Below are 12933 nucleotides of genomic sequence, written 5' to 3' on the forward strand. Positions count from 1 at the left end.
CAGTGCTGGTGCAAGCGCCCTCCATCCCCATAGAGACTAGCTGGTCAAGCTTGGGGCCCGCTTGCCGGCGTCTGAGTGGAGTACAAATGCCCGAGATGCATGTCCATCACGCCCCAGGCGCCAGGTCGGATCTCTTTTTCTCAATCCTCCGTTATCCATAAGAAAATTGAGATCGTTTTGAATCTTTGACGCTGCTACATCGCTCCTGTGTGGTCGGCTGGTCGAAGTTGGTATCTTTCTGCACCAAAGGCCAACGGCAGCTGGGCGATATCCGGCTGCGTTGTATTCGATCTTTGAAAAACGGGGGGATCTGGCCGATGAGCTTGTCAAGGCAAGGTGTCCGCTGACTCTCAAAAGCGAAGAGAGGAGTGAAATTGGCTGCCAGTGGAAACTACTATCCCCTCTCGATCTCTCCGTTGAGTCCTCGATCCTTTCCGCTGTGGCACTCTGCTCAAGCCGTCGGCCATGATGGCCGTCAGCTCGCCATTGTCTGTCTTGCCTTATCGGGACTCCCATAGTCCATTTGTCCAGTCCGATTCAATGTGAGACCGAAATCGCATGTCCTAAGCCCATGGACACTCATCATTTCGTGTCTGTCCCGTGATCGCTGATCTTCGTGCAGGTTGACGAGGGGTTCGTCTACCTCGGAAAACGTTAAGAGCGCTTTTCCCGACAAGTCAAACGCTTCGAACACAGCTGGGGAAACACAAAAGAGACACGAGCAGCAGGAGATCGGTTTCGGTGACTTGAGTTCAAACGAGGGCGTTTCGAGCAATCACGAGGCACAGCCTGTTCAGGCATCGTTGGAGCCAGAACCGAGACAGGGAATATCACCCTACCTTGGCTTAAAAGTGTGTCTCCGAATAGGGGTTGCACCGGCACCTCACGGTGTTGTGCACCTCCCCGCCATGTTGCGAGCTCGTAAATTGCGTGCTAATAGAAGCTAGATCCAAACTTCGCAAATGGATCGGGCGGGACCAGTCGCGCGATCCGATGAGGATGAACCACCACAATCGGTTATTCACGCCCCCGCAGGCTTTGGCGAATTTGTGAGACTATTTCAGGTTGTAAATCAATGAAAGGGCTGATGTCTGATATTCAAGCAGTCTCGATTAGGACAGACGGCTGAGGAATCATGCGAAGATCAAAACTCGCCCTCCACAACCGAGCCGAAACAGAGTCACCCAGTCGATACTTTGGAGGTCGCGGTACGACCGAGGAAGGTACCTTCTCCTTCAGTCTTTCATACTTGCAAATCGAAGCTAATAAAAGGAACTGCTCTCAAGAACGGCACGAGCCCGATCTCTCCTCCGCTGCTGACCACGAATGTTCCACCAGCTCAAGATTTTTCTGATCGTGCGACTCCTCGGGCACAAACAATGCAAGAATTTGAAGAATCCGGGCGACGCACGCGCTCAAGTAGTTTGGAAGGTGAGTTCAGTGCAACTCGGGAACCTCATGGTGCTTGCTCCGCAATGGCTTACAAACTAGCCGAAAGACATCCCAGAAGGTAGCGAATTTAGATCATACTTGGCAATGAATCCAAGCATGGGAAGTGACACCCCGCAAGGGCAGTTTGGTATCAACGGCGTAGAGATCAATGCCCTGCGCACAGCTCTCACTGAATGCTGGACTCTTTGCAATACGTTGTCTAATCTGAGTTATATCAACCGAGGCCGACCCCAAGATGGCATGCAAGACGACGCGTGGAGATCCTGCTGGAGACTGTGTCAGAAGCTTTATGACACCCGCGATGATGAGTATTGGTCGCAGGTCGTTCCTACGCTGGACTTATGCCGAGATTTCTGCCAGGCCTTGTTTGAGGTGCGGGTCTGCGATAGTGAATCAACCGACTCGGTACTGCGAGTGAGCTTTGAGTTGAACAATCACCTATACAACACACATGACCGCAACCTCCCTGATGCATTTCGAGAGCGAACCTTGGATTTCTACATTACTCTGTGCCATCGGCTCATGAAGCAGAGGACCCGTTTGACCGAAACAGATTCCCTGCTGAGCGCTTGTTGGGCTTTGGCTGAAATGCTATTTAGTATTCGGCAGGCTAAAAGAGAAGGAAGGGAGCCAGACGAGGAACTACTAGGCTCAGCAGTCCAGGCATGTTGGGAACTTTGCGACATATTTCGTGAGGGCTGGACCCTGCACAGCATGCGCAGCTCGGACCGAGGCACTCCACGCCCAAGTCAAGCAACTTTTGCCCAGGCATTCCAGCAAGTGTCTCAACAATCCGAGATTGACTACAGCGATGATTCACTAGTCCAAACGCCAAATCCGGAAACCCCAACGACTATCTTTGATGACACTGCGACGGCGTCTCCAGATGAAGCATCCGTCCCAAACATTCTGGTGCTGGGTCATGGATCTGGTCATACCCCGCCTCATTCTAAATGGCCTTCCAGTGTGTCCAATGTGTCTGAAAAGTCCCGCTCCTCCGGGCAAACAGTTTCATCCGCAAACACTGTGACAACTACGTCGGAGAACCCTCATTTTACGCGCCTCAAAGTGCTGATCACGAAGGCCGCGATCAATAGCGGCTACCAGCGAGGAGCCTCTCAGCCTCTAAGCTCATTCGTGAAATCCCTACCTTCAGATGCCTTTGGTGCCGCGCCGTGGCAACTGTCCTTGCTGAAAAATTATCGGAAACTCGTGGTGTATGACCCTGCCTTCCGTAGCGCTGGCTTTCATGCCCGTGTCAGCGCTGTCGATGTGGCACATGCCTGTCAGACCATGACTCAAAATGGACAATACTCGTGGCTACGCGATCTTTACCGCCTCGTCTTTGGATTCCATCTTGAGGAAGCTCTGAGTCGAAAGGGCGTTGTTATCCAAACTTAACGGTAGATCAATAGAGGCAAGCTGTCTAGTCGGCACGATATCAGACTGAAGATTGTCTAAATGACCTCAAAATAATTACGTAGGTAGGGAAACAGTACTACTAGCGCCAGTTACCCTTCCAAAAACTGTGTATACAATAGGGCTAAAAAGTTCGTGTGCAGACCGCTTTTTTGACCCTACCCTATTAAATATATATATTGTAGTGGGGGATTCGGTTGCATGTACTTAGTGGATGTTTAGTAGTGAGAGATGCCTGATAGCCTGACCGCCTAGGGAGGTTATCTAAGACCTAGGCTACGGGATCTTTAGGATCATTATCATCGGTTTTGATCAACAGTTTGGACGGAGGATTCTGGACAGTCTTTACAGTCGGATTTCTTACACTTATAATATTACACTCTTTTTGATTCCTGCCTTTAGTACCTAATATCGGATCTCACGATTACCTTGGAGGATTCTAGGACTTGCGTGCTTATAGGTTTAGTTTAGTTCCTCTATAACTCGACCTGTCTAGTGAGATCAGACTGCCGTAAGTATTCCCCTCTTTATTAGTAACTAACGTAGGGGTTTTGTAATAAAGGTAGCTAAGATAGAGGACTATACTATTCCTACGATACGATTATAAAAGGATCCGCTACTAAGATTGCTACTAAGATTGCTACTAAGATTGCTACTAAGATTGCTACTAAGATTGCTAAGACTAAGACTGCTACTAAGACTACTAAGACTAAGACGACTAGAACGACTACTACGACCGCTACTATTACGACTACCGCTATAATTAAGAAATTCTGTACTTTTCTGTAGAAAAAGTAGGTAACGCGTTTAACCCTAATAAAAATTAAGAGAAATTAAGACTACTATTCGAAACTAATACCTTATATTATAGCTAAATACGCGACTTTTAGCTATATATAGGGGGCTACTCCTACCGAGGGTCTTATAGCTAATACTATACCTTTATTCGATTAATATATCTATCTTGTTCGCGGATTATTAGCTAATCGATACTAAGAGGATCGAGAGATATTAATTCAATTACTAAAAATATCTCTGGACTAATTATATTAATAGATAAACTTAGTCTATCCGAACTTTATATAGAGTTAGTTTATCGCTTTAGAAAGGTTTCTATAGGCGGTTAATATAAAGATCTTACTAGAAGAGAATACTATACTAAAATAGTAGTTAAAAAATTCTTCTATAGAAGAAAATACGAGAAAAACGTATACTAAATAGATAACGAAAAGCGATAAAAAAGAAAGGAATAGCTATAAGAAGAGTATACGAAACTAGAAGAAAAATCGAAAAGAATTAGGAACTACGCTACTATCTAGACTAGCTACTAATTTTTCGACTTTATTAAATACGAAGAGTTAATTATCTTACAAATCTTGCTATATCTCTTAGGATACTATTATATCTAAAAAACCCTAAAAATATCTAGACTAGATAGAGCCTACAAAGCTAAAGTAATTATCGTAATCTAAATAACTAAATAACTATAGAATATCTTTAGATATACCTACGAATATAACCTCTTTCGATACCTATTATAATCCTAGCGATAGAGCCCCCTCTATATCTACTAAAGGGTCGCCTAAAGGGTTTAGCGAGAGAGTACTACTACCGCTATCGCTACCGCTAAGACTAGCTCCTTCGCTAATACTAATATAAGTTTATACGCTAAATTCGGAAATACAAACTTTGCGATATATAGTTAGGATTATACCTAAGCTAGGGACTTCTAGTACGCTACGATTCGAAGGTAGAAATATATTAGAATTCTTAGATAGTTTTAAATATATATATAAGCGCTATAATATAGGAAATAACGCGCGAATTTTAGAGATCCTTATAGATTACTACGGTTAGCTATAGCGTATATAGGTTAAGGTAAATTTCTAACTAGTAAGCGAAGAATAAGGAAGAGTTTTTCTAGGACTTTAAAGATTAGTATCGCGATATAGATAGCCTATAGGCTACTTATACCTATACCTAGCTATAGAGTTTCTGTAGGAATCGTATTAAATAGGATAACTTTTATATATACTTAACTACCTTTTTGTCTATTTCTTTATATCTAGTAAAGAGAGGAGATATTAGCGATTTAGAACGATATACTTAGTTTATTAAAGGACTACCCGAAAAGTTAAGATCGAAATTAATTAAGAAGGAGAAAATTAATATTAACTACCCTTCTAGAAGTAAAAGATAGATCTCTTTTAATTAGATCGAAAAAGCTACTATAGGGATCTAAATTAGGACTAGAAGGATTATAATCTCGCGATAGGCTATATAGTACCTAAGAAAGGAATCTAGGTCTACGCGGATTCTAGAGAAAAATCGTACGAGGGACAGAAAATAATAGATACTCCGAAAAATAGAGATTCTATAATTAAGAATACGAGCTCTCTAAGAGGATAGGATTTAGAAGGTTTAATAAGAGCTTTTAATAGTCTATTAGTAAATATACTAAAGATTATTAAAGACTAGCGGAAGGCTACTAATAAACAGAGAATCTTAGTTTAGTATCTAATCACGAAAAATAATAACTAAAATAACCCTACTTATATACCTATAAGGTAGATATCTAACAGTTACTACTAGTATAGGAATAAAGAGTATCGGGTAACTAGCTATCCTATCTATCTAAGTATATAAAATAAAGGACTATACTACTAGAATAAACTAAATTAGGTAGTACTTAGAAGGGTTAGTAAGAATAGACCGGAGGTATATAAGAAAGGTAACTAATTTTAGAAGGATATAGTTCCGGACTAGTACTAGTAGTAGAAGAATTAACGCGTAAGCGTTAACGCTATCTCTACTATTACTACGCCTTAATTATATTTAGGAGTCTATTCTCTCTATACTCTGTAAATTTATACTACTTAGGTAGATTTAGTAGGGATTTCCCTTAGAAAAGACGCTAATTTCGAAGAATTAGAAGGAAGCGAAGACAAAATATATAAGGGAGAAGTCTTCGCTATTAATAGATAACTAGCTAGTTATAAGCGCTATAACTAGTCCGGAAATTATACAAGGGATATAGTATATAACTAAGTAGATACTATCTAGCGACTATTAATAAAGACAATATAATAGCGGATATAGTACTAGTCTCTTTACGAATTTCTTCTATAGAAGAAATTTATAGGCAGGAATAGGATCGCTAACTAAATAGTCGGCCGCGAGATTTTTCTATAGAAGAAATCTAAGACTAGGGAAATTCGTCGACTATCTAAAAGCGCCTAAAACCTTCTGCGGATACTACTACCTAACGTAAGGAAGAAATTACTAGAAAATTGCTAGCTATTCCTATACTACCTATAATTATACTAGGTAATCTAATATTTATATTACCGTAACTACATAGCTAAGTCAGAAATATTACGAATTCCTTCGAACCTTTAGTACCTACGAATACTACAAATACTACGAATACTACTACGCCCGTATACTTCGCTACTACTTAGCGAGTTATAAAAATAGATAAAGTAACCGCGTAGGTATAGGATCTTAGAAGATCGGTACGAATCTCTGCGCCGCGAAATTCGGGTATATTTAAGGAATATACTAGGAGGCTCTTGCGTACGAAGGTATACGTATATAGGTATAAGCTTAAAGCTACGATTAATTAGGGATTATTAGTTAATCTTATTTTCCTAGAAATAGTACGTATATTAAACCTTAATATTCGAAAAGATCTAAAGCTATATATAGTACCTATTAATAGCCGAATACGTCCCTTTATAGAGTTACGGAAGGCTTACCTATTTTAATTAGCGATATTATAACGTACTCTTACTATATAATTATAAAGGATTATATAGTAGAGATTCTTCTAGGATAAATCTAGTTACGCGATATAATAGCTTCTACTACGGAGAAAATTAATAGTTCTATTAAAATAGTAGTCTTTTCGGAAGACCGGACTAGAAGGTTAGTCTTTAAGGTATATTCTCCGAGTAAGAAAACTTTAGTCTAGGAGTATTAGCTATAGCCTAAAGATTTTATAGAACCTATAAATATAGAGATAGATTTTTTAGGATATCCGGAAGCCTAATTAGCGACGCTTTTAGTATATTAAATAAGATACTAATACTAAAAATAGACTATAATTTACTATACGTTTTAATAGTACCCTTTAAAAATACTATAAAATTACTAAAAATATTTAAAATTACAAGAGATAGAAAGATATTAAAAATTTTAGGTAAATTAAGATTTAGCTAGGACTATAAGATTCCGCGTGTTACGGACCTCAAGGAAGCGCGGGGGCCGTAGTTATTTGAGTAACGACTAAGGACTAATCATTCTGCGGACACTAGGGAATAGCGTTATCACGTGCGTTTCGGTATACTTGGGCGTGCCCCGGGGGACCGGGGAGGGGACATCCAGGGTAGGCGCCAGAAGTAGCCTATAGCTAACCGACATAAACAGTACCCTCTTACCCTATAAGACGGTTAGCGCGACGCAGGAAACGGCTATCATTTTACTAGCACCGGAATTACGCCCTAAGTGCGAGTAACTAGTAACTTGTTATATGACTATATCCTATCGGTGATAGGATAGACTTATCGGTGATAAGTCCTAGCGTATTAGTGATAAGTCCCGACTTATTAGTAATAGGAAGGACTGAATATATAAGGACACTCTTTTTTAGTATTATATATTTAGTTCTTCGCGATTAATTATATATTATTACTTAGTTACTACCTTGAAGCACTTTATACTCTACGGTTTAACTCTAAGATAAACCTAACCTATAGGTAGGGGATTTACTTAGTAGTAATACTTAGTAATTAACCTACTTAGCGCGTACCTCTAGCACGTCTTACAAGATACTTAACAGGATCTAACCCGTAGTAAGGCTTTACGAAGTAACGGTACGATTAAGGGACTAGGTCTTAGGATTAAAGTTAGGATAGTAGGTAAGTATCGGCCTAGGACGTTCTAACTTATAGTAACTAGTCGGCACCGCGTAATATATTAATCGCCCTATCTTTAAACCGTGAAGTATAGTTATTATAGTAGGTAACGATAGTACCCCGAAAGGAAAAACTCCTACTCGAACCACGATAACCGAACCCGACTTAGACGACGAACGTGATATAGAGATTTAGAATCTTAAAACTATCGTCGGATAACTTCGAGAACACCTTAATTAACTAGGCGCGAACTATAATATCTATTCGACAAGCGTGAAGGACTACTTAGAGTAACTCTATACTTAAGTCGTCGCTTTAGCCCTAGTAACTACTATTAGAGTACCTAAGCTCCTAAAGGCTAAGACCTTCGATAGTAACAGACAGAAATTACGAGGATTCCTAATATAGATAGATATCTATATTAATATTAATAAAGGACGCCTCGTTAACGAAGATAGTAAGGTTATTTTTGTGTTAGCCTACCTACGAGGATAGGTATAGGACTAGCTCGAACTATATATCGCGAGTACTACGAAAAAGATAGCGATAAATAGAATACGACTACGTAATTAATCTTTAGTAGCTATACTACGTTTTAATAGCACCTCGAACGAACTTTTAGCGATATTAATACTAAGAAGATAGCTAAACGTAAATTAAAACGAATTCGATAAACTAGGTTAGTATCTGCCTATACGGCCGAGTTTATATAACTTATAGCGATACTATAATAGGAAGACTACGCTTTAATCCGTACTACGACTACAGACTTAAATCCTATAAGGACGAGCTTACGCGGATCGATCGACTAGATACTATAGAAAAACTTATTAATATAGTAGTACGAATCGATAATCGCCTATACGATCGATAAATAGAAAAAAGGGAAATTAAAGGATAGCGCTAAGGTACTAGCCGACTATTATACTATTGGTACGATAAACGACTAAATAGACCTATAAGGGATAGCGACTCCTATAGACTAAAGCTAATAGAGCTCGATATAGCGAGACTCCTAAGTAATAAGAAGAAACGACGAAGAGATAATAACTTATGCTTTAAATATAGAAAAGCAGGGTATAGGGCGCGTAAGTACAAGGAAAAGTATAATAACGCAAAACTATAGGCGCGTAAGCGTAGCGAAAGACGTAATAACGCAAGGCTATAATAAATAAGGGTAACCTAGGATAATTAGGTTCCGTCTTAGTAGCTACGAGCTACTGACGATAGCCTAAGACGCTACTACGTAATAGTAAGAAGGTACGTATTATTACTACCCGCGAAGAGGACTAGGCGAGTATACGGAACTAAACTAGGAAGGGTAAAACCTTAGATACCTTCGACGACTACGAAAAACGGGCGGAAGTAATACGATAAATTACCGAGGATATAACCCCTAGAACCTTTATAGACGATATAGTTTACCGCGGCCTAATTAGCGTAGAGTACGCGACGGAAGAATTTCCCGAAATAGATTAGGAGAATATCGAGAGTTAAGGGTAGACCTAGTATAGTCTATAGGACCCTACCGACTCCTAGGAGTTATCCTACGAAACCTAGGAAGGAGCAGGACGGACCCCGGGAATACTAAGTGAGAACCTAGGAACTCTAGAAATCTAGAAACTCTACTATAGTTCCTAGGGAAGGATACTACTATATAGCCTTAAGAAAGAAACCCCTAAGAGAATATAGAGTAATATCTATATAATAACCTAAGGTGTATATATAAAGATACGCACGATACTCTTAGCACGATCTTAGAGCCGTAGTAGGTTATTACGACGATAGATACTAGGTATACGTATTAGGGAAGGTCGAGAGGAGCCTCGAACCTAGACCTCAAATAGGAAAAGAAACCTAACTAGAAACTAGAATACGTAGGAGTCTAGTTTAGAAAAAGAAAACTACGTAACGAATAGCGATAACTCGTAGCGATAGTATAGGGATAATATATAAGGATTACGGCTAATATTATACTTAGATTAACTATAGTAATAATCGACTCGGGAGTAGCTAGTAACTTTATAGATCCTAGGTATAAGAACCGCTATTAGATTAAAGGACAAGAAAAACCCTAGGTCGTACTAATTATCGGACTTAACAGAGAAAGTCTTAGACTAGGGATTACCTACGAAAGGACCTCTACTAATAGTTATTAGAGACTACTTCGAATTATTAACTTCGATAACCCGCTAGGATAGTACGATATCGTTTTAGGCGTTCTTAGTTAAGGAAGTATAACCCCGATATTAACTAGTAAACTAATAACCTACTCTTTAGGTATAACTATCGAGTACGAGCGAGAAATAGACCGGAAGGAAATAAAATACGCTAACGATACTTAGCTATAGGGTAGTAGGTGCTTATAAGAACCCTTACGAAGGCGAACTTAAGAGGAGTTTTTGGCTAGGAGGTAGGCCTAATAGAAATATAATTAATATACGAGATATCGCGACGGTTAAGCAAGGAAGTAATATAACTAACTAGGAACTAGAGGAATATATCCTCGTTTACGACGTAGTAATAGCCCTATACGCTACGGAAGCGCTAGAAGAAGAATAAAATACTAGAGGAATATACGGAATTCTAAGATGTATTTACGCTACCGAGAGATAGTAAGCTACTAGAGTATAGTCTATTCGACTATAAGATAAAGATTAAGGATAGCGAACTAAAGTTTATGCCGATCTATCTACTATCGCAGAAAGAGTTAGCGATACTAGAAGAATATATTAAGGATAATCTTAAGAAGGGGAATATTTAATACTCGAAATCTTTAGTAGGATATCTAATCCTATTTATACTAAAGAAAGGAGGGGAACTTAGAATATACGTTAACTACCGATAGCTTAACGATATTACGATTAAGGACCGGTACCTATTACCGTTAATTAACGAAATCTAAGATATTATTTAAGGAGCGAAATATTTTAGCAAGTACGATATTACTAACGTATATAATCGACTCTAAATTAAGGAAGGAGATAAATAGAAGATAGTATTTAGAACTAAATATAGGTACTACGAGTATAAGGTTATACTATTTAGTCTTACTAACGTACCCGTATTATTTTAACGGTTTATCTTCTATATACTATAAGGATACCTTAATAAGTTCGTGATCGTATATCTCGACGATATCCTAGTATTCTCTAAAACCGAGAAGAATATACCGAGTATAATAGGAAAGTACTATAATAACTTAGGGAAGTAAAGGTAACGCTTAAACTTAAGAAATACGAGTTTTATATCTAATAGATAAGTTTCCTTAGATATACTATTAGCCCGACGGACTAGGGATAGAATAAGATAAAGTTAAGAGTATACTCGAATAGCTAACGCTAATATACGTTAAGGACGTATAGAGTTTCCTTAGACTTACGAATTACTATCGAAAATTAATACTATAGTACTTAAAGTATATAGTAGGACTATACCGATTTACTAAAAAAGAGATACTGTTCTAGTAGGACGAAGAAGCAGAAAAATTATTTACTATACTTAAGGGAATATAATAAAAAGGCAGGAGAAGCGATCCTAGCTATATTTAACTACGATATACTAATTATTATAGAAACTAATATATCTGATTTCGCGCTTAGAGTATAGCTTACGAAACTAGGATAAGACGGTAAGCTTAGACCTATCGCTTTCTAGTCTCGTAAAATAATATCTACGGAAATTAACTACGATATATATAATAAGGAACTACTAGCTATAGTATTAGTATTTTAAATATAGAGAGCCTACTTAGAAGGGGCTAAGTATATAGTAATCGTTCGGATAGATTACTATAATCTTATATACTTTACGACTATAAAGAAACTTATAAGGCGATAAGCTAGATAGGCGGAGACCTTAGCCTAATACGACTTTAAGATCGTGTACTATAAAGGGACCGAAAATATAGTCGCGGACGCGCTTAGTCGACGACCCGACTATAAACTAGGTACTAAGGAGGTAGTACTAGTAATCTTAATAAAAGATAACGAAGGAAATATCGTATATAATTACTAGACGCTTATAGTAACTAGCGAGGTCTAGAACGACGAATAGATCGGAAGGATTCGAGATAGTACACGGACCGACGAATTACTATAAAAGGTTCTAGGTAATAATATAGCCCTAACGAATAACGGCTTAGTCTATATTTATAGACTAGTATACGTTCCTAGAAACCTCTAAATATAGATTATATAGTGAAGAGGGGAATGCTCACGGCAGTCTGATCTCACCAGACAGGTCGAGTCATAGAGGAACCAAACCAAACCCACCAGCGTGCAAGTCCTGGAATCCTCCAAGGTAATCGTGAGATCCGATATCAGGTACCAAAGGCAGGAATCAAAAAGAGTGTGACATTGCAAGTGTAAAGGATCTAACTATAAAGACCGTCCTGAATCCTCAATCCAAACCGTTGATCAAACACGTCGATGATAATACCGGATCCCGCAAGCTAGGTCCTAGATAACCTTCCTCGGCGGTAAGGCTCTTAGGCATCTCCTACTACTGAATATCCGCCTTTAAGTACATGCAACCGAATCCCCCACTATATAACCTCCCCCCTATAATTTACCGTCCCTTGGTCAATTTCCCGTATCCCTCGATAGTAACGTTAGATCTCCCAAAGACCCTTAGGCTAACTTACCAGGCTACACAAAATTTGGCAAAACCGATAGGCCCTTCTCCTTTCGCAGAAAATAAGAGTATACGCCAAATTGCTGCCGTTCGGCCTTTATCGTTATCTCAAAATATAGCAGGTAGGCCCGTCTCGCCCGGTCGCGCTGCTCCTAGATTAATCTGTGCGCTCGTTGCTAATTCCGGCTAAAAAGAACGTCTAATTCTTCGATAACTACAGGGGAATCCCATCTTTCGCGACTAATTAGCGCATCTCCGATCGGACTTGATTCTGGCAACCGAATTAATACAGAAAAAGGATACGCAAGCCGACTACCATATTTCTGACTAGACCACCGGAAGGAGTCTGTTCAGGTGACGAAAAATCGCGATAATAAGCCGAAAGTTCAGACCAAGTGCCTGATTTAGGACTGTCCAGGGTCTTATGATCTTCCCTGATACTAACAAACTAGGGAAAAACCGTTCGCCGAAGATAAGTCGCTAGTCCTGTTAATCTATAAGGAAGGTATGG

The 12933-nt window shown here is 39.3% G+C and overlaps 1 protein-coding gene across 1 annotated transcript; it reads left to right on the plus strand.

Moving 5' to 3' along the window:
- Positions 1 to 468: 468 nt before the first annotated feature.
- Positions 469 to 2853, plus strand: POX_b02139 (uncharacterized protein; the record flags this gene model as incomplete). The annotated part of the gene is made up of 6 exons (XM_050111054.1): positions 469 to 542; positions 623 to 851; positions 948 to 1049; positions 1107 to 1208; positions 1339 to 1431; positions 1492 to 2853. 6 exons carry the CDS (start codon positions 469 to 471, stop codon positions 2851 to 2853), a joined length of 1962 nt encoding a protein of 653 aa, XP_049971400.1.
- Positions 2854 to 12933: the final 10080 nt, after the last annotated feature.

Source organism: Penicillium oxalicum, chromosome II (assembly GCF_001723175.1).
Source record: "Penicillium oxalicum strain HP7-1 chromosome II, whole genome shotgun sequence".
NCBI classification, from domain to species: Eukaryota; Fungi; Ascomycota; class Eurotiomycetes; order Eurotiales; family Aspergillaceae; genus Penicillium; species Penicillium oxalicum.